Source organism: Acinonyx jubatus, chromosome B3 (assembly GCF_027475565.1).
Source record: "Acinonyx jubatus isolate Ajub_Pintada_27869175 chromosome B3, VMU_Ajub_asm_v1.0, whole genome shotgun sequence".
Lineage (NCBI taxonomy): Eukaryota > Metazoa > Chordata > Mammalia > Carnivora > Felidae > Acinonyx > Acinonyx jubatus.
Genome location: NC_069386.1, coordinates 139,541,532 through 139,563,744, shown reverse-complemented (window position 1 = coordinate 139,563,744; position 22,213 = coordinate 139,541,532). Strand labels below are relative to the sequence as shown.

The window sequence follows — 22,213 nt, the reverse complement described above, 5'->3', positions numbered from 1 at the left end:
ACAACTAGGTATGGTAAGTCGGCTGAATTAAAAAAAAAAAAAAAAAAAAGTTTTTATTTATTTATTTATTTATTTTAGCAGTCTCTACCCCAACGCGGGGCTCGAACGCACAGCCCCGAGATCACGGGTCACGTGCTCCTCCGACTGAGCCAGCCAGGCGACCGCAAGCCGAATTCCCCAAGGGCATCTGATCTGATCACTGGCTTCCACACCATACGCAAACTACAGTGTCATTTGCCAATGACCCAGGTGAGAAAAAAAAATGTATGTGGAACAGAATATAGTGTGAATCGTATCTAATTTTAAATCTTTTAATTTATATAGTTTCATGGTTATAGGTCGATAAGAAATCCTTTTCAGATTTAATTTCATCATAGAATATATTTGATAAGGATACATACAAACAGATTCATCTTTAATAGACGCTGGTTACCGGTGCCCTGCCCGTCCGCAGCGGGCGGGAGCTGCGACAGAAATGCTTCCAAGTGTTGTGCTTAATCAGCCACTCTGAACAACCAGCACCGTGGAGGTCAGATAATTCCACTCATTTCCTGGCCTAGAACAAGTAGAAATCTTAGCATTTGTTTTGAAGTCTGTTTATTACTCTTCTATTTTAAAATCTGAGATACATTCCCCAATGTAAACAATAAATTTCAATCTGTCACACAGTCCAAATGGATAAGGCCTTCTTGACAAATGTATGCCATCTGTGTTTTAGTCGTCAGAACGCAATCTTATTTTGTAGCGTGATGAGCCACCCAGGCACAAGAGACGGGAAAAGAAGCTGCCCTTGGTACCTGGCGGAACCTTCCAGAACTTCTCCCCGCTGTGGGTTTATTGTACACTTAAGAGATACCGTTTTGACTTGGTCTACTTGGTCTTAAAATACAAATATACAATGTCCATGAGCATAAAATAGTAAAGCCTAGCCTTCTGTATTTATTAGGAATTGCTATAGTCCTATACAAGTACAATACCGTGTCATGCCAATTACTATACAGAGGAAGGTGGCTCAATGTCTTTGCCACTCTCCAGGCCACGTGAGTGGGGAACAGAAGGGTGTGAAGCGGCTGACTGCATCCGGTCAGGCAGACAGTGTGACTGAAACTCTGCAATGCCTATATGCCCTGCTGACATACTTAATTGACCTGGAGCACAATCTGCTTAACACAAGGAGAATACAACCCCTTTCTCATCAGCCTCCCAGACGGAGGACTGAGCAAACCCTTAGAAAATGTAGCCCAATGAAGTCCTATCTGCCCTGCCCGATCCGGCTGTGCGAATCAGTCACCCACTCCCTTTCACATTCGGTTTATCCTTTTCAGGACCAATTAGCCAACAGCGATCACAATTCGGTACCTCATCGTTTTCATAAATACTTGACTTGGCGAGCTAGATGGTGAAATAGGAAAGCCTATGTACAATATTTTAAAAGGCATTCTGTGACCAGGTTTGAAGGGTTCGTAGAAAAGTTACGAAGGATATGCCAGTCACTTCTGTTGCTATCGCCGTGATGTAAACCTTGGCATCTTTTTTAATATTAAATGTGCACTGTTTTATAGACTGTACAACAGAGGACAACTGTGAACCACTGATCCGGTGTGACGCTCACTGGTGCGCTAAGCTAAGGTGACTGGTAGAGGGAGTGGTTTTCCTGAGGTTTGTCAGAACTTCTCAAACAAAACAGAAATCACAGTGGCGGGGCGGAGCATGAGTCGGTGCCGGCCCCTGTTCTGCTCCCCGTGGTTCTCGCTGGGACTAAATGACCCGCCATTGCATGATGCTTGTGTCCTTGCCACCCGTGGAGATGAGATGGCTGTCGCCACAGAGGAAGTCGACGTTGGTGACGTGACTGCTGTGTCCACCGTAGATGTGGCTAGGAGCCTGGGGAAGAAGGACACAGAAAGAGCTTAGCGCAGAGCGCACCATGTGCAGTCGGAAGGTGCTAGAATTCCTCCCTCACTCAGCAGCTCTCACCTGTGCACCTGCACAGGAGGGATGCGGAGATAAATGACACAGAGGCCCTCCCTGTACGCTGAGAATCTGGCCTGGCTGGGGGACAGACACAGGCAGATGATTGCTCCGCTCCGGGCTGGGACATGTTCAGTACCAGGGGGCTGTACCAGGCATGGGGCCAACCCAAGGGAGGGACCCAGCAGGGCCAGGGGTTGAGGGTGAAGGCCGGAGGACGTCAGGTCTGGGAAGGACAAGGAAGGGGGTTCTAGGCACTGGTGTTGGCTCAGCTCAGTAGGGATGGGGCAGGAGCAGGGACAGCCTGGTGAGGGGAGAGGCGTGAGGCCCATGAAGGAAGCCACCGAGGTAGACAAGGCAGCTCGAAGGGCTTCGTGGGTGCGGGTTCTCCCCAGAGAGCAGCGGGGAGCCCGGAAGAGCTCTAGGGCAGTGAGATGACAGGGTCATGTCTGCACGTGCGACCGGCAGGTTCCCTCACGGTGCCTTTCTATCAATTATCCATTACCGAACAGCCAGTTCAGGCCGGAACGCATGCGCCCTGAGGGCAGGGTCAGTCCAGAGGACCTTACCCTGAACTGTGAGCAGGGGTAAGAGAAGAGGTGCACTTTGCCGAAGTCATCGCCAGTGGACAGGAGTTTTCTCTCGTGGGCCCGACAGACAGCATTGATGTCGGTTCCGTCCGAGCCTTCTGGCCACACTCCTAAAATGAAGACCACAGACAGAGCACCGAAAACTCCAGAAGCACTAGGCCACACTGCACGGGGACTGCCACCGAGCTCTCAAGGAGATAAGATGGCCGAAAGCCCCTGGGTTTCGAAGGCAGGGCCAAAAGAGCGCTTTGACCCGGCTCCTAGCCTGTCCGCGGTCATCTCGCGCCAGACCTCTCCCAGGTCACCCCTCAATGTGTAGTCGGTTCCACCGCATGGGAGCAGCCATGGCGGGCTTTCTGGGCCATCACATCTTTCAGGGGCCCCTTCTTGACCCTACAGCAGAGGCAGTGCCAGAAACTCTGGTTTTGGACCCAGTGCCTTTCCTTTATTCCCAAAGCGCCTGAGAGGAAGCCGACTAGTCCTCAGCCTGCAGTTTCCTAACTTTTGTTTTTTCGCGGTAACTCTTTATATGTGACAGTCTCTCCAAAGGACTTTTTAACCCTGCCTGGGCCTTGGTGTCAGCTCTCTGGGGCTGCGGCTTGCCTGGTAGCATCTGGCACGTGCAGTGTCTGCCTGCCATGGGCCTGGAGCCTGGTCCGGGGCGGGGTAGTGTCTCCTGACCGTCGCTCCGGGAAACGCTTTTGGTCCCAATGACTGAATATGAGACAGCTGGATGTGCATCTGTTTCTCAACTGGAGGGTAAACCCGGGGTCCCTAGCACTTATACCAGAGGATGACAAAATGCCAGCTCTAAAGAAATTTGTGCAGTTCTGATCAACTTACTGACTCATGGTCTTAAATAAAGAGATGATAAATACTGTCTTTTCTTTCTTAGTCTAAACGGTGGTAATTTACTTGAGATCGTTTATAAATATATTCCGATCTGACCTTTAAAGGAAGTAGGAAATTTCATTTAAGGAAACGAGACAATATAATAATTCTAACAAATGATAAATACGTGGATTGAGTGCCATCTGGCCCATCTCCCCAGGAAGTCTGGCACAACCTCGGATGAGAAGATCCTAGAGCATTTATGTCAGGACTAGTTTCATACAATTGAAAAGGGTGAAAACCTATCTTCCCGGTTCTCGCCTGGCCCTTCCCCTGGGAGCCGCAGGGCGGGTGTCCTTGCAGGGCTCACGTGGCATCGGAGGGGTCTGACAGAAGTAGGGGCCGTGAGAGTTCACAACTATGAGAGAAATATTCTGCAAGTGGATACATCTTATGTTTGAACTGAACGAAAGCTGTAGAAAACTTACCAAAGACGTGGAACCCCAAAGTGCAGGTGTACGTAGCCCATTCAATGTCTCTCGTGGTTTCCACACTTACGACTTGCTTACAAGCAGAGGGCACCCCTGGAAAAAGCAAATCCAAGTCTGGTGACACCCACACCCAAGTCCCCTCTCCTCCCCTGACCAGGCTGGCCCTACAGCCGTGCCCTGGCCGCTACAGAGGCCTGTGGAGTGGGACCCCTCCCCCTTCCCAGCCCCATGGGAGCTGTGCTCACAGCGGGAACTGTGCCCAAGCCCTGAGGACTCAGCGGGGCTGGGGGGACTGCACCTCCTACCTCCTTCTCTGGGTCTGTTTCCTGCAGCCTGGTTTCTCTGTCCTTTGACTGTCCTGGGTGCCTCCACCTGCTCACTGCCTCCCTGCTCAGGGCCCTGCCTGCTGTCAGGCTCCCCAGCTATCCCCCAACACACACACACACACACACACACACACACACACACACACACACACCCCTTCAGCCCTGAGTTAGTGACGGACACCAGTCATACCCAGGCGATTTATTAATTCCTCAAATGGGAACTCAAAGTATGAGACCATGTCTGAGAAGAGAAGATTCTAGACCCCTGACCTGTGTCCCCCCACTTCTGCCCTGTGTCAGGCCGGGCCTCAGAGGGTGGGGAGGGAGGACTGTGCCGCCTGGCTTGTGGGGGGGAGGTGTGGTCCTGACACAGGCTGTTTCCCTCTTTCCTCCACCGCCAGCAGCCCCGCCTGCCTGGCTCCCTCAGCACGTGGACGGCTGCCTCTGAACCAGTGGCTCTCGATGCCTACGGCCTCGTATCTGAACCCAGATTTCCCGTCTACAAAATGCGATAGGCCTGAGAGAGCTGTGGATCACGACAGAACATGTAGGTAAATTTGGGGGCATTTTTTAGTATCACCTAGCGGGCTGGAAACTCCTCATGCCCTCCTCGTGCCCTCACGGGCCCTCCTCATGCCCCGTGACGCCCTGTGCTCAGCCCGGAGCTGGGCACACGGCAGGTGCTTGGCAAACATTTGAGGAAGCAGAGCACCGTATGTTACACGTGCTCAGCGAGTGCCGGCCCTTTTCCTCCCGGTTCTCTGGTCCTGCCTGGACACAGACACTGCCAGGAGGGGTGGGGAGAGAAGGAGGAGGCGCCCCAGTCCCCCGCCCCCCAGGCAGGGGAGACGTCACTGTCTCTGCCTTTTTGGAGGGATGCCTTCACAAGGGTCCCTCTTGCTGTGATGGCTCTGCCCCCTCGCTTCTGCCACAATCGTCCCCCTCAGGCCTCTCCCTCTAGGATTTGGCCTCCTCCTCTTTGGAGCCTTGGGTCTTCTGCTCCACAGGGGCCCGGGTCGGCCCGAGCCCCCAAGTATCTCAGTGGCGGGAAGGACCTTGGAGGTCGTCCTGCCCAACTCCCGTTTTATTGAAAAAGAAACCGAGGCCCGGAGATGATGCTACATGCCCAGGACGTCGGAGAGGTCGTCTCAGAGTGAACGCTGTCTGTGATCTGAACCCAGACACGTCCCGGGGTGCTACTCACAGTAAAGGATTTCATAGTCTCCGGAATTGGACACGAGGAACTGTGAGTTCACAGACCAGTCCAGGTGAGTAATGAAGCTGGAATGACCCTGGGAGAGAGAAAGCAGGCTGCGTGTCACTTGCCTCGGACGTTCCTGGCACTACTGACCCGTGAGGCCCACAGCCGTCTCCACGGAAACGGTGAGAACGCCTACCGAGCACTTGCCAAGGCGAGCGTACTTCCTCCCGTTGTCGCTGACCCCGTAGATGTAGATGCAGTTGTCGTGGGAGCCGATGGCTAAGAAGTTCCCGTCTGCAAAAATACGCAGGTGACATTTCCATTGGTAAAAATAAACTCTCGTCAATGATGAGGGATGATGCTAGTTTGCGTGACAGATTTAGAAAGAAAATAGCCACATCAATGATTCCATTCAGAGAGCTTTTCAGGGAGTCCTGTACCTTGCAAAGCCGTCTTTGGAAAATCTGCTCCTGACCAGATCGCTCCCCTCACGAACCCCATCCCTGCCCCTCCGACACAGAGGGATGAGACTCATTCCCGGGGTGGCCCACAGGGCCCTCCAGGATGTGGCCACCTTGCTCCTCACCATGTGCCAGGCTCTCGGACCTCCGCACACACTGTTCTCACCCACCCCTACCCTGCAGGCGCCTCTTGCCTCACCTCTGCGCGCTGTCCTCCCTCCTACACCCCCTGCCCTGCCTCACCTCTGCCTGGAAGGCCCCTCCCACCTCCCTTCCAGTAGCCACTTTCACCTGGGTCTCTGGCCTCAGGAAGGACTAAGGGATTGGGCTTTGGAGCTTGTGTGGAAACACAGGGAGGAAGGAGTCAATGTAACACGAAAGCAGGTCCAGCACTGGCAGCTGGCAGCTGAACTTGCCACGTGTGAAGGCAGAGGGGGGGAGAAATGGAAATACCGGGAAGGAAATGAGGCGTGAGCCGCTAACCCAGAGATGGTCAGGCTATCCTGAGTGCAGGAACCAGAAGGAAGGGGACAGGAACCGCGTGGTGGGGGGGTAGGACCCTGAGGGCCAGAATGGGGCGTAGAGTAGCGGGGCGCTCTGCACACGAGCTTGGGGGCCGTGGACGCACCCCTGCTCTGAGCACCAGCCCCTCCGTCGACAAAGCACGGCCCACGGTGCCTCTCTCCAAGCAATTCAGAGGGTCCCCTGACGGCCTTTGTAAAGGTCCTGGAGGTCACCGGCCCATCACAAGGCTTCAATAAAGGCTCCCGCCCCCACCTCCTTCATCAGCTTTTCCTTCTCCCAAGATACGGAGTCCTGCAGGGAACGGCCCTGCCGGGAGTCCTAGCCCAGGCCAGCGCAAAATAAGGGCGTTGGCAACGCCAAGTCGGCCCGTCCGGAGCAGGAATCCTCATGGAACAGAGTAAACTGGGCCAAGACAGCAGGGGCCTGGAGAAGGGCACGGTCAGCTGCGGACAGTTCTCGAGAAGGCCGGAGAGCCGCATGGGAACCACATCGACTTGACTCCTCCAAGTGACTGGGCCCCGACAATCCCGAAGACAGACGCTAAATGCCGATGGCAACGACTACCGAACCCTAAGTGTCCACTACGTACTATTCTAGACTCATCCCACAACCATTTATTTAAACCTCATAAACCCTACCGACAGGTAGACACTAACATCTCCGTTTTCGGGAGAGGAAACGGAGGCATTCATAGTAAAGTAACTTGCTCAAGGTGATACAGGTTTATGGAAGCTGGGATTCGAACCCGGGCAGTCGGACTCCAAAGCCCCCGCATTTTGTTGCTAATTCCACTGCCCCTGTGACCCAGCTCAAGGGTAAAGAAAGGCTGAGAGTCTGCCATGTGACGAGTCGGCGTGCTGGCTTGAACATCCCTTGGCAAATGATCTCAGGATAAGAACTATCTACCTTACCATCTGTTAACTCTAAAATAATGAGGTCGCTTTCAGAATGGAACCGTTTGCACACTCTTGGTGGCTCCAGCTCTAGGGTTTTGACCACTCTAAGTGCCTCATGTAAGTGGGATCACACAATATCTGTCTTTTTGTGTCTGCCTTCTTCCACTCGGTGTAACGTCCTCATCTGATTGGAGAAGCAGGTGTCAGAATTTCCTTCTTTAAAAACATTTTTTTTAACATTTATGTTATTTTGAGAGAGAGAGACACACAGAGTGTGAGTGGGGGAAGGGCAGAAAGACGGAGACACAGAATCGGAAGCAGGCTCCAGGCTCCGAACTGTCAGCACAGAGCCCGACGCGGGGCTTGAACTCACTGACTGCAAGATCATGACCTGAGCCGAAGTCAGACGCTTAACCGACTGAGCCACCCAGGTGCCCTAGAATTTCCTTCTTTTTAGAGGCTGGGTAATAGCGGCACCTGGTTAGCTCAGTCAGTTGAGCGTCCAACACTGGCTCAGGTCAAGATCTCATGGTCCGTGGGTTTGAGCCTCACATTGGGTTCTGTGCTGACAGCTCGGAGCCTGGAGCCTGCTTCGGATTCGGTGTCTCCCTCTCTCTCTGCCCCTCCCCTGCTTACTCTCTCTCTCTCTCTCTCTCTCTCTCAAAAGTAAATAAATTTTTAAAAAATAATAAAAATAAAGACTGGGTAATATTCTGTCGAATGCTTATATGACATTTTGCTTATCCATCCATCTACTGACGGACACTTTGGTTGCCTCCACAGTTTAGCTACTGTGAGTAATGATGCTATGAACATGGGTATACGAAGCCATCTTGAGACAAGGGTCACCTGGTTAATGAAGAAACGTTGCCCTGGTCTGGCCTAGGGCCATCATCTTGCCCCACACAGCCTCTACTCAATGACTCCAAAGCCTGAGAAGCAGAATTACTGTAAAAAGGGCTCTCTGATCTCCAGGGGATGGTCATTAGCACAACTGACAAGAAATGCAAATATATTCCCCAAAGGACTCTGCTCGTCTTAGCAAGAGCTGACAGGTATCTGAGGGCTTTTCTAGGACAAGAGGGTATAGATGAGGGCCTTTTCCACTTCACAGACACTCCAAATAACAAGAAAATGATGAGAACCACATAAAACACAGAGAAGGAGGCAGAATATCGGCCAGAATTAACAGAACGAAATACAATACTTAAAACATCAAGAACAAAAGGCATTCTGAGCTGAGTAAGCTCCTTCTCAACATTGAGAAAAGGTTCCAGGCTGTCTGTTTAGGGTGAGGAGTTACGAACTTTGTTTGGGCGCATGGAAAACACGTCTGGAAGGGGTGCTCCTTCTACAACGTTATTACCTGTAGAGATCAAGGACACAGCCCTACCATGGGGTAGGGACCGCTATCAATCGGCGTATAAAACAGAGGATTCATACAGAGAAGCAGTAGTTCAAAACTGCTGTTTCTCTCTCTCTTTTATTTATTTATTTAATTAAAAAAAATTTTTTTTAACGCTTTATTTATTTTTGAGACAGGGAGAGACAGAGCATGAACAGGGGAGGGTCAGAGAGAGGGAGACACAGAATCTGAAACAGGCTCCAGGCTCTGAGCTGTCAACACAGAGCCTGATGTGGGGCTTGAATTCACGGACCGCGAGATCATGACCTGAGCTGAAGTCGGCCGCTTAACCGACTGAGCCACCCAGGCACCCCCCTCTCTCTCTTTTTTAAATGTTTATTTTTGAGAGAGAGAAAGAGAGAACGTGAGTGGGGGAGGGGCAGAGAGAGAGAGAGGGAGACACAGAATCCGAAGCAGGCCCGGGCTCTGAGCTGTCAGCACAGAGCCCGACGTGGTTTCGAACCCACAAACCACAAGACCATGACCTGAGCTGAAGCTGGCTGCTTCACCGACTGAGCCCCCCAGGCGCCCCCAAAACTGCTGTTTCCGAGAGTGCTCACAGAGCTGAATATCCTGCATATCACAGGAAAACATCGCTTCCTAAGACACAAGCATACAACGACAAGGCCTAGAAGCAAAGACCTGCCCAGCATCAATGAGCGCTCTTGGCACCACGCGGTCAGAAGGACTCAGGGGCCAAACCCAAGTGGCTTCCACTGGCCAGTGGCGAATCAACCATTCCACCCGTAACTATCACAGGCTGAAACACAGCAAATGCACTTAAGCTCACAACAGCACCCAAACTATCACCAATTGATCACTGTTTTTTTTTTTTTTTTTAATAAATATCACTTAGTTTATATTTGAGAGAGAGAGAGAGAGAGAGAGAAAGAGAATTCTAAGCAGGCTCTGCACCGTCAGCGCAGAGCCCAACATGGGGCTTGAAATCACCAACCGTGAGATCATGACCTGAACCGAAACCAAGAGTCGGACACTTAACCGACTGAGCCACCCAGGTGCCCCCCCGACTGGTCACTGTTAGAGGGTACAGAGGACAAACTCATTATCTCCGAAATTGGTAAACAAAGCAAAAGAAACCAGGCGTTTACCTTGCCTTTCCTCAATGACTGCTACCATACTGTTGGGTAACAAAAGAGATGATAAGCAGTTTCTCTTTACAGAAATACTGTATCTAATGAATGAACAAGAAAATCGAACACTGGGAAACCACTCACCTGCTGCCCCTTATGGATCTAGGCATTGGACACCAATAGCTGCTAATATCACAGAATGTGAGACGAGCAGACAGGGGTCTCCCGTGGGAGGAAGTCACCACTACATGTTGAACCTGAATGGAATCCAGACTCTAGGTCCAAAAATCACGTCAGAGGAGGTACAGGGGACAGAGGAGCACGTTGAACAACACCATGGGGATGCACTCGGCAAAACCCAGAGTGTGGGAAACGCTACGGGAGAAACGGAGCCCGTTCCTCCAACCAGTCAACAGTGCACCAGGAGAGGGCTAGGGTGAGAGTGGGGTGGGGGAGGGGCACAGAACGAGCACAAGAAACTATGGATTAAAAGGGCCTTCAGAGACATATCAAGCAATTACTGTGTGTGAGCCTTTTTTGGAACCCAATTTAAACCATTAAAAAAAAAAAAGCCAATTGAAAATTGGAATACTGGCTGAATAGCTAATGATATGGAGAGGCTGTCGCTAATTTGGGTTGAGGAGGTGACAGTGATCCCGTGTCTGTGCTAAAAATAAGCAGGCAGGACTTCCAGCTGTGGCCTAGTGAGAAGCCTGGCAGATCCTCTCCCCATACGGCAATCATAAAGATGCACAAAACTGACAAAAATAACCATGTCAGGACTCTGGAAATTGACCAAAGACATAAAACCATCTGAGGAGTGTTTATGCTTAAAACACTGCTGAATCTGGGTGGGGGGGGTGGGTGCGTGTGGGTGGCTCCATGGGTGAAGCGTCAGACCTCGGCTCAGGCCATGATCTCGTGGGTCATGGGTTCGAGCCCTGCGTTGGGCTCTGTGCTGACAGCGCGGAGCCCACTTTGGGTCCTGTTTCCCTCTTTCTCTGCCCCTCCCCCACTAGCTCGCTCTCTCCTTCCCTCTCTCTCAAAAATAAGCAAACACGTATATATAAAAGAAACTGCTGAATTTGGGGTGAGAACGGTATGAGCCTTGCAGTGTGCCTGCCTGGGGCTGGGGCTGTTCTCACCCCTCCAGCTGGGCTGGCTCAGGGGGTCTGGCAGGGCAGAGCTGGCTGTGAGGACCAGGGGCTTTGTTTCTATGGTCAAGCGGCTCACTCCTCATAGAGCCCCGGGTGACACTCACGCCCAGCAACCCCGTCGGCGGAAGTGACGATCTCCAGGGTGGCTGGGCGGAGAGGGCCAAGGGCTCTACCAGCCTGCGGTTACGGTTGTGGCTGGAGCGAGCCTGTTCCCGGTGACGGGAGGCTGCGTGCAGGCATGTGGCAGGCAGGAGGGGCCCCCAGCTACCCAGACGCTCCTGGCCACACCGAGGCTGCACAGCAGAAGTGAAAGCCGGACAGACCTGGAAACAGCCCGAATCTGGCCACGTTCGACCTGCCCACACGTCCACTGGCAGAGGATGCCTTCCTGGCTTGGGGTGTCTGAGCACAGCTCTGTCTCATCGTCCATTCAAACTACAAGAAGCCAATTTGCGAGAGCAGGTTAAGAGAAATGAACAATTCCACAGTAACAGCTGGAGGTTCCAGTTCCCCCCTCTCAACAAATGACAGAATAATCAGACAGAAAATCAGCAGGGATACAGATGAACTGAACAACACCATCCATTAACTCTGAAGATCATCAACCGCCTTGTCCTAACCGACTTATCTTGGACATTCCGCCCGGGAGTGTGGAATACACGTTCTTTTTCTTTTTCTTTTTTTAAAATGTTTATTTATTTATTATTTTGAGAGAGACAGAGACAGAATGTGAGTGGGTTCGGGGCAGAGAGAGAGGGAGACGCAGAATACCAAGCAGGCTCCAGGCTCTGAGCTGTCAGCACGGAGCCCGATGCGGGGCTCGAACTCACGAGCTGTGAGATCATGACCTGAGTCGAAGTCGGATGCTCAACCCACTGAGCCATCCAGGCGCCCCTAAATACACATTCTTTTCAAGCATACCTGGGACGTCACCCAGGATAGAGCACATGTTAGGCTATAAAAACAAGCCTCAATGAATTGAAGGTGATTAGAGTCATACGAAATACATTCTACGGCCACCATGAAGTCAAATTAGAGAACGGGAAAAAATATGGGAAATCCCCCAACTATTTGGAAAGTAAACAATACACGTCTAAATAACTCACAGGCCAGAAAAGAAATCATTAAGGAAATTAGGAAATATTTTTCACTGAATGGAAATGAAAACACAATGTATCAAAGTTTATGGGATGTGACTGAAGCAGAGCTGATGGGGGAAATTTATAGCTTTAAACACATCTATACCAGAAAGGAAAGGTCTCCAATCAGTAACCTAAGCTTATCTACCTTAAGAAACTAAAAAAGAAGGGCAAACTACATATTAATCAAGCAGAGGAAGGGGAAAAAAATAAAGAACAGGAAAAACAGCGAAAAAAGAAATGTCAATAAAAACAGGAGTTGGTGCTTTGAAAAGATCAACAGAATTGACAGACTGACCAAGAGGAAAAGAGAGGACAGAGATTCCAGAATCCAGAATGAATGAGGAGACCCCACTGCCAACCTCAAGAGAATTAAAAGGATTGTAAGCAAATATTAGGAATGAGTTCGTGCCAACACATTATGACAACTTAGATGAAACGGACAATCTACCAAAGCCAGCTCAAGAAGTAACAAACATTCGGAAGAGACTTGCAACAAGAAACTGGATTAGTAATTAATAACTAAAAATCCTTCCACATCTGGGAAAAGCCCAGATGGTTCACAAAATTCACGTGAATTCTACCAGATATTTAATAAAGAAATAACATTAATCCTTAAGATACGCTTTCAGAAGATAAGCCAGCAAGGAGCATCTCCCAACGTTCTCTGTAAAACAGCAGCACTCTCATAACCATGCCACACAAAACCATCACAGGAAAAGAGAGACACAGACCAACAGCCCTCATGAACAGAGACGCGAAAATCCTTGACGAATGGAATCCAGCGATATCTAAAAAGGACGATATGCCAAGATCAAGTGGGATTTGTCCCAGGAACGCGAGGTTGGGTCAACATTTGAAAATTAATATAACAGACCATATTAAAAAAATCACCTTGTCATCTTAATAGATGTATTTGACAAAAGAAAAGCATTTGATAAAATCCAGTACCCACTCTTGATAAAAACCTTAAACAAATTAGGAGTAGGAAAGACCTTGCTCATCACGCTAAAGGGCACGTAACATCATATTTCGTGGTGAATGACCGAGAGCTCTTCCCCGAAAACTGGGAGCAAGGCAAGGCTGCATTCTTGCCACTTCTCCAACCTTGTATTGGAGGGTCTGCCTAATGCAATAAAGAAGAAATAATTAAAGGCATCCAGATCGGGAGGGAAGAAGCAAAACGCTCTTTTTTGCAGATGACGTGATCTTGTATGAAGAAAATCCCAAGGATTTTACATACACACGCACAACTACTAAGATTAATAAAGGAGTTTAAAAGGTTGCAGGATATAAGATCCATGTGCAAAAGTCAATTGTATTTCTCTATGCTAGCAACCAACATTCTGAAAATAAAGTTAAGAAAATAATTCCATTCACAATGGCATAGAAATAATACCGCTTAGGGGCACCTGGGCGGCTCAGTCAGCTAAGCATCTGACTTTGGCTCAGGTCATGGTCTTGTGGTTTGTGAGTCTGAGCCTGCTTCAGATTCTGTGTCTCCCCCTCTCTCTGTCCCTCCCCTGCTCATGTCCTGTCTTTGTCTCTCAGTAAGAAATAAGCGTTAAAAAAAAAAGATATAACACCACTTAGGAATAAACTTAACAAAGGAAGTGTAACTTGTGCACTGAAAATGGAAACAATGCCGAGAAAAAAAGATTTGAATAAACGGACATTCTGTGCTCAAGGATTAAGACTCAGCACTGTCACACCAGGAATTCTCCTCGTACTGATCTACAAATTCAACATAACCCCTATTAATATCCTGGCAGACTTTAAAAAAAAATTTTTTTTTAACGTTTATTTATTTTTGAGACAGAGAGAGACAGAGCATGAACGGGGGAGGGGCAGAGAGAGAGGGAGACACAGAATCGGAAGCAGGCTCCAGGCTCTGAGCCATCAGCCCAGAGCCCGACGTGGGGCTCGAACTCATGGACCGTGAGATCGTGACCTGAGCTGAAGTCGGACGCTTAACCGACAGAGCCACCCAGGCGCCCCAGTGGCAGACTTTTTAAAGTTAGAAATGGATGAGCTGATTATAAAATTTATATACGAATGGTGAGGACCTATAATGGCCAAAACAACTCTGAAAAGGCACCGCAAAGTTGGAGGAGTTCAACGGCTCAGCTTTAAAACTCACTCTGAACTATGGGGCGCCTGGGGGGCTCAGTCGGTTGGGAGTCCGACTTCGGCTCAGGTCATGATCTCGCGGTTCATGAGCTGGGGCCCCGTGTCGGGCTCTGTGCTGACCGCTCGGAGCCTGGAGCCTGGTTCGGATTCGGTGTCTCCCTCTCTCTCTGTCCCTCCCCTGCTTGCACTGTCTCTCTCTCTCTCTCTCTGTCTCACAAATAAATAAACATTAAAAAAAAACAACTCACTCCGAACTGACGTTAATTGAGACTGCATAGTACTGGCATGGGATAAACACAGGGTTTTTGACAGGCGTGTGAAGATCACCTGACAGGGGAAGGATTGTCCTTTGAGAGACTGGTGCTGGGACAAGTGGATAACGACACACAGAACAAATTAAACATTTGCGTCTTGCAATACCCAAGAATCAACTAAACGTCAAGGCCAAAACAAACACCTTTCTAGAACAAAGCAGCAGGGAAACGCTTCATGACTGGAGTCTGACAGCAAAGTCACGATCCATCAGAGAAAAACACGGCAAACTGGACCTCACCAAAATTGAAAGCTTTTGCTTCAAAAGACCCCTTTGAGAAGATGAAAAGACAAGTCACACACTGGGGGCAAATATTTGCAAACGGTGCATCTGGGAAAGAACTTCTACGTAGGGGCCCCTGGGTGGCTCAGTCAGCTGAGCGTCCGACTCTTGGTTTCAGCTCAGGTCACGATCTCACGGTTCGGTAGTTTGAGCCCCGCATCAAGGCTCTGCCTGGGATTTCTCTCTCCCTCTCCCTCTGCCCCTCCCTGGCTTGCTCTCTCTCTCTCTCTCTCAATAAATAAACAAACATAAAAAAATTAAAAAAAAAAAGAACTTACACGTAGACTCTAGAAAGCACTCTTCCAACACAAGAGTAAGACAACCTAATTAAAAAAAACAGGCCAAATATCTGCAAAGGTATTTCACCAAAGAGACAGGAGTGACTGGCAGACACAGGAAAACAGACTCAGCATCTTTGACAGCGGTGGGGGAGATGCAAAATCAAACCGCGTCGGGATACTACTCTGCCCTACCAGAACGGCCGTCCTAAAAGACGCAGGCACTATCAGGTGTCGGTGGAAACGCAGAGAAACCAGAACCCTCATGCGTTGCTGGCAGGAACAGAAAACGGTGCAGCCTCTCTGGAGAGCAGTTTGGCACAGCTTCATACAATGCTAAACACAAATTTACTGTGCAATCCACCAGTCCTACTCCTAGGAATTTACCGCAGAGAAATGAAAACAAATGACTACAAAGCAACGTATAATGCATGTTCACAGCGGCACTGTTCGGAACAGCCAAAACCCAGAGACAACCCATGTGACCGCTAACTGATGGATGGATAAACACGCGGAGGTATGTCTACAGAATGGAATACTATCTATTCTATCGAGCAATCGAAAAGGAATAGGCTACTGGGGCGCCTGGGTGGCTCCGTCGGTTGAACGTCCAACTTTGGTTCAAGTCATGATCTCACGGTTTGTGAGTTCGTGCCCCGCGTCGGGCTCCGTGCTGACAGCTCAGATTCTGTGTCTCCCTCTCTCTCTCTGCTCTTCCCCCACTCACGCTGTCTCTCGCTTTCTCTCTCAAAAAAATAAACTTAAAAAAAAAACTAAAAAGGAATAAACTACTGATACACATACAAGAACATGAATTAATCTCGACAACAGTATTCTAGGGAAAGGAAGCCACATGCTACAGGCTGTGTAGTATATGATAGTGTCCAGAAAAGGCAATTTATAGAACAGAACAACAGATCAGCGGTTGCCTAAGGCTAAGGGGTGGGAGTAGAGAGTAATTGCTAAGGGGCAGTGGCGGGGGGGATCTTTTGGGGTGCTGGAAAGGTCCTTAAATTGATTTGTGGTTACGGCTGTACAACTGCATGAATTCACCCAGACTCACTGAATGTACTCTCATGGGTAAAGTACTGTCTGTAAATTACAACTAAATAGAGCTCTTAAAAAATAAGGAGGCTTCATCTTTTTAAGACTATATATAGCAACATTAATGGATGAAAGCACGAGACGTCTGGGAACTGCTTCAAAATTACATGGGAAGGGGTGGTGGGTGGGACTCTGGATGAACAAGTCGGCCAGGAGTCCATAACTTCTGCAGCCCGGTCACGAATATACGGGGATTCATTATGCAAACTGGTCTAGTTTTGTCTACGTTTGACATTTTCCACAGTAAGGAGGTAAAAACCCCCAAGCACAGGGACCCACAGCGGGGACGAGGACACCCGAATGCCACAGTCGTGTGCAGTATAAACTTGCTCTGAGGAGTCTTGTGAGAGTTTTTCCTTAAAAGACATCTACACGGAATTTCACACATCTTTTGCAGCCGCACAGTGGGGCGGTCTGCACGCTGACCTGGGGAGTAACGCATTACGGAGAGCTGTTCATTTCCATCCGTGTGAACGGTGACCAAGTCTTTTGTGTCCGTGTCAAACACAAACCACCTGTCGGAAACATGAGAAAAAGCACAATAAGTTGTCTGGTGAGACAATGAAGGAAGACTATTACAATCGATAGTAACTATTAAAAACTATTACTCTAAGGGCTTGCTGAAAAATACTCTTTGCTCAACAAGAATGCTTGTTCCCAGCTTTTATTTAAAGGAAAGTTCCTTCACCCGAGCATTTCCTAAAGAAAGCAGCAGCACGCTGGCTTCCCTTCGAAACAATTCAGTTCCAATGTCGCGACAGGTCCTCAGTGTCTGAGTTTTGTCACTTACACATAAAAGGGCGGAAAGCCCTGGGCAGGGAAGGTGGGCCTGGCCAGAGGGAGCAGTGAGGGGGCTGCCTGCTCGGGTGTTTAGCCCGAGACCTGGCCTGGGTGCAGAGCTGGGGCTGGGACAGCGTCGTGGTGTCTGAATGTCCGTGAACACTGGCGTGCACCAGCCGGGTGACGGCAAGGTGGAGGGAGCGGAGGAAGGGCAGGACTGGTCTGGGCTCCAGGTCCTTAACTGTAAAATGAGGATGGGGGCCCAGGTGCGCTGTGTAGCAAACTACGACGTGCACAGACAAGCTTCGTCTCCTCCGACAAGGACACGGTACTCGGTAAGTGTGAGCTGTGGAATGACCACACTCTCCCGCCTGTGTGTTCTCAGGCGGGGGCAGTCACTTGGACCGCAGGGCTCTCAGGGGCGAAAAGGACTGTGGGTGCCCGGCTGTGGCAGTTTCAAACCTCGGTGACGTGACCCCCCCGGTGGCGTGCGTTCCACGGGCATGCCCGCCACGTGGCACTACTGTTTTCCTGCCTTCTAGTTGGGCCCAACCACCATCACTCAATGGGACGGGCCAGCCCCTGGATTGTGGGTTTGGCTTCTCGACTCTGATTCCTTACGTCCTCAACAACCATTCACCGTTAATGTCTGTTTAACGTTAACAGAGGTCAGAACGTCAGAAGTGGAGAGGCTGGGGCTGACCAGGCGCTGCTCTGCAGCCCCGTGAACTGTCCCCTCCAGACCTAAGGCCGGCACTTGGACCAGAGATGTGGGAGGCATATCTGGGGGCGGGGCGGGGGGGTAGGGAGCAGGTTCCGCGCGCCATCTCTTCCGCCCGCAGGACCTCGTCTGTGATTCTGAGCATCCTGACACCGTCACCATCCCCTGTCCTGCTGCCATAGTCAGCATGCAGGTCTGGTGATAACCAGCTGTCAGCCATTCATCAGAGCCTGCTGAGTCTGAAGCGTCCACTGGCCCCGGGAGAGTTAACAGGAAGGAGTGAGTGAGTGAGTGAGTGTGTGTGTGTATGTGTGTGTGTGTCTGTGCATATGTGTATGCAAACATTTTCATGAAGAATTCTGTTGGCTACGAAATGCCCAACTCTTAAGACACGGCTACCTGTGACTTATGAATGGTTACTCTTTCCTTATACACACTCCGTAGTCATCACAACAGAGCCTAAGGGGTTTGCTTTTTAGAGAGGGAGGATGGTAGGAAACCACCAAACATATTTGGATTAAACCACAATAAGTACATATACTATGACACATAGTCTAAAAGTGCAATCCAAAATATATAAATCAACGATAACCGTAACCACCGACCCTGCCTGCCAGGCAAGCCCATAAAGTGCTCCAGACACCGCCTTCAGTCATCAGCACCGTGTGGCTAGGCAGATAATACTGTCACAATTCATAAAAAAGCAACAACTCGGAGAGGCTGTTTAACCGGCTCAGAGACACATTGCTGCCAAGTGGCAAAGCGGGGATTCAAGTGCAGACCAATGGCCTGGCATGTCGGAGGCGCTTGGTACAAAAGTGCTAGCCGAGTCTGAATCTGAGGCTCAGGATCTGGGTAGTTTCTACAATTTTGAAAGGGCAGCAAGAGAAAGCACTGGTAAATTCTCAGCGCGTCGAAATGCTTTCTCGCCCGATTCCAGAGCTGGGGTTCCTCCCACGGCCTGCAGGTCAGGGCTTGAGGAGCTCCACGGAGCCCCAAAACTGTCGGGAAGCACGTGCATGTGCGTGGATGGCGGGGGCGGGGGGTGCCTTTTCTAGGAGAAGGGTCCATAGCTTTTCTTCAGACTCTCCCACGGTCCCAAATGCAAAGGACCCCTGTCTGTCCTGTTACTTTCGAGGTGTGACTTAGTCCTTGGTCAGTTGCTAGAAGCTGAGAGAAGACAGCAAGAGCTAGGCCGTGCCCGTCCCCAGGGAAACACAGACCGCGGCCTCTTTTCCATGCACTCTGAGAGCACGAGCTGTGCTGACGCGGACTCACCTCCCAGTCAGTGTTCCAACTGCAACCACAGACCCTGAAGGATGAAAACCAGAAGACTGAGCTGGATCCTAAAATATTTTAAAGGAAGTGTAAATTGATGGCCAGACACAGCACGACTGCAGAAAACACACACACACACACACACACACACACTCACACGCGTGCGCACGCACACACACACACACACCCACACCCACACACGCACGGCTCTTCCAAAGGGCTACGTGGTCCCATTTAAACTAGACGTCTCCTTTCCCTCCAAGAGAGGAAACCGCTTTCCTACTTAGATGAAGGTCACACGTCGATAATCTGAAATTTGTATCCCTTTAGAATTGTTCTCTTCCTGTCTTTTATCTTTTGAGACCTACAGGTATCAGATGACAGGCCAACAGGTAAACGCTCTCCCTCCAAGTCTTGGAGGAGGACTCGGTTGACCCCCACACTGAACGGTAAGCCTGTTGATGGTACGCCTCGTTTGCCTGGAAACATGGCCAGCGTGCCCAGTGCCCATAGTGGACACTGGACGAGTGCCCGCCGGGAGCACTGGAAGGACACCACGGGAGCCCTGGAAGGATCTCAAGATGGGTAAGGCACGTCCAGGTTTGGATCTGGCATTTGTCACTAATGTGTTCGTCACTAACTCTGACACAAGGTAGAATGGGGTCAATGACAGAGGGAAAAGCAAGTGGTCAAGTCCCAGGAGAGAAAGAGTTAGATGAAGTTGGATGGGGAGGCTGGGCGGAGGCTTCCAGGTGCAGAGATCCCCCAGGTCGTCCAGTAGAGAATCATCGGTGGTGAAGGCAGAGGCGGACACCCCAACCGGTATTTTCTTGGATCGGGTGTTAAAGGGGCAAGAGCGTGATCGAAGAGGGAGAAGCAACACAGTTTGGGGGCATATTCGAGGAATAGCAGGTAGAGAGTCAGGGCGTTTACAACGTGGAATGTTCCCGGTGGGACAGGAAAGCGTGCAGATGGCGTGTAGGATGGAAGCTGCACCAGCACGTTAAGGGCTGTGATCACCGGAAAATAGTAACACAGTGACGTGATTATTTTTCTTTCCACGAAAAGAGTGACATGATCGGGGTGCCTGGCTGGCTCAGTCGGTGGAGCGTGCGGCCCTCGATCTCAGGGTCGTAAGTTCGAGTTCCACGCTGGGTGGAGAGGTCGCTGAAAAATAGTAAAATCTTCCAAAAAAAAAGCGTGACTTGATTGAATCTGTGTTTTCTATAGATCGCTCGGTTAGAACGGACTGCAGTGACAGGCCGTGAAGCACAGTGAGCGGAAGAAAGAAGCTCCCACGGGAGTGGAGACAGAAAGAGGCACTAGAAACCATCGGATGCACTCAGAGAATGAGACCAGAAACTCTTAAGGGACTGATTCTGTCGTGGCAATGGTTCTTCCACAGCGGGAGCCGTGACCAAGCTTGGGGCCACCACCGATACATGGAGAGACACCCCCGCCAGGTGAAGCTTTACCGTGTGATTCGTTCAGGCTCCGGACGTTTTGGAGAGGAAGCCCCTGAGGTGGGTGTGTCCAAACCCACGCGGCCAGTGGGCAAAGGCGGTAGGACTTCACAGAGCTTTCAGGTGTCTGGTTCTGAGCCCCTTCCCCTATGTCAGGCTGAGGGGTGAACAGTCAGGGGAGGGGGAGGAGGCACCTGGTATTGCTTCCAGTGGGGCTAGGGAGGCCGCCCTCCCGGACCCCCACGGCTACCGCCATGCCTGGAGGTTATTGTCACCTCTGTGCAGCCCCCTCGGGTGTTCCCCACCTGTCCCCCCAAGGCCCCCCAGGGGACAGGTGCAACACAGGACAACGCTTCCTTCAGCCCCTCCTGCTGGCTGGGTCGCACCCACTCTTTCCTCCGAGTGGCGCTGGCCCTGTCACCTCCGTGCTCAGCTCCACCGGTGACGGCCAGCTCTCGACCCTTGGTCACCTTCTCCGAAACTAAGGGGCAAGAGGGCAGAAGTGCCGATTCGGCATGCCAGGAAAAGCCGGGACCTCTGTGATGGTTACGAGGAGGAGTGGGGTCTGCAGAGCGGCTGCCCCTGTCCCTGGACCGGCCATGTCCTCAAGGGCACAGGTCACACGGGACGCACTTTATCTCACTGAGCCACCATGCGGCGGGAGACCCCGGGTTTGGGAATCAGACCGAGCCGGCTCTGCTGCTTGCTGAAGGCAGTGATCACGGCAAGCTAGCTGACTTTTCAAAGCCTCAGTTTCTAATTCAGTAACACCACCCCCCACGGCTGCTGCCGGGATCAAGGATAATACACGTACGGCGCCTGGAGCTCAGTAACTGTAGCCGCTGCTGTGTTCCACGTAGGGCAAAGGTATTTCGGCACTCTGGTATGTAATCTGAGTTCCTTTGGCAAAGATCACACAGTTGCGGACTTCAAACTAAAGCATTGGGCACCTGGGTGGCTCAGTCGGTTAAGCATCCGACTTCGGCTCAGGTCACGATCTCACGGTCCGTGAGTTCGAGCCCCGCGTCGGGCTCTGGGCGGACGGCTCAGAGCCTGGAGCCTGCTTCACATTCTGTGTCTCCCTCTCTCTCTGCCCCTCCCCCATTCATGCTCTGTCTCTCTCTGTCTCCAGAATAAATAAACGTTAAAAAAAAAAAAACAAAAAAAAACCTAAAGCGTCATCATCAAACTCAAATTGTAGAGATAAATTAAGTCGTATGCATACGCTCTCATTCCAAATGTACACCGTAAATGCTACACGGGCTCGTCACAAGGGTTTCTCAGCACGGAAGCCAGTTAAGGAACTCTGCGGTCAGGAGACCCCAAAGCCCAACTCCGGAAGGCTAACTTGCTGTTGAAAAATTCAGCAGCACGCTTCAGAATTACACGGACGAGACCGCGTGAGGCAAGTAAAGCAGTGCCATTCGAAGGAGGTAAACCTGGCGACATTTACTTTGGGACAGTTTTACGTCACTATCAAAATTTCACGCAAAAAAAAAAAAAATAAATAAATGAACACGTTCCAGATGAACTGTTGTAAGAAAAATGGAATGTAACGTGCACGTCTACCTCTATTATTTTGTCCCAGACGGGCCGGTGGCCAACAGCGTCCCAGAGAGTGGCGTGCCTGTCATGCCCACAGGTCAAGAATTGAGGTTTTGAGGCATGGATGGCCAGTCCCCAGAGCTCGTCAGTGTGACCCTGCAAAGGACCGAGACAGCCAGTCAATGCTCGGGAGCCTTGGCGGCGGGGTACCCACGGCGAATGCACACTTCACGCC

At 50.7% G+C, this 22,213-nt stretch overlaps 1 protein-coding gene across 4 annotated transcripts in view; it reads right to left on the bottom strand.

The window, feature by feature from the left end:
* Positions 1-297: 297 nt before the first annotated feature.
* The window catches only part of EML1 (EMAP like 1), a 185,158-nt gene continuing 163,242 nt past the window's right edge, over positions 298-22,213 (bottom strand). For all 4 annotated transcript variants that reach the window (XM_027066600.2, XM_053224927.1, XM_053224925.1 and 1 more), the window contains 8 exons: positions 22,003-22,134; positions 18,971-19,038; positions 16,618-16,706; positions 5,607-5,704; positions 5,414-5,501; positions 3,881-3,976; positions 2,541-2,671; positions 298-1,884 (listed from right to left, as the gene is read on the bottom strand). In XM_027066600.2, the coding sequence (XP_026922401.2) occupies positions 1,759-1,884; positions 2,541-2,671; positions 3,881-3,976; positions 5,414-5,501; positions 5,607-5,704; positions 16,618-16,706; positions 18,971-19,038; positions 22,003-22,134 (828 nt within the window). In that variant the 3' untranslated portion in view covers positions 298-1,758. The remainder of the gene's footprint in view (positions 1,885-2,540; positions 2,672-3,880; positions 3,977-5,413; positions 5,502-5,606; positions 5,705-16,617; positions 16,707-18,970; positions 19,039-22,002; positions 22,135-22,213) is intronic.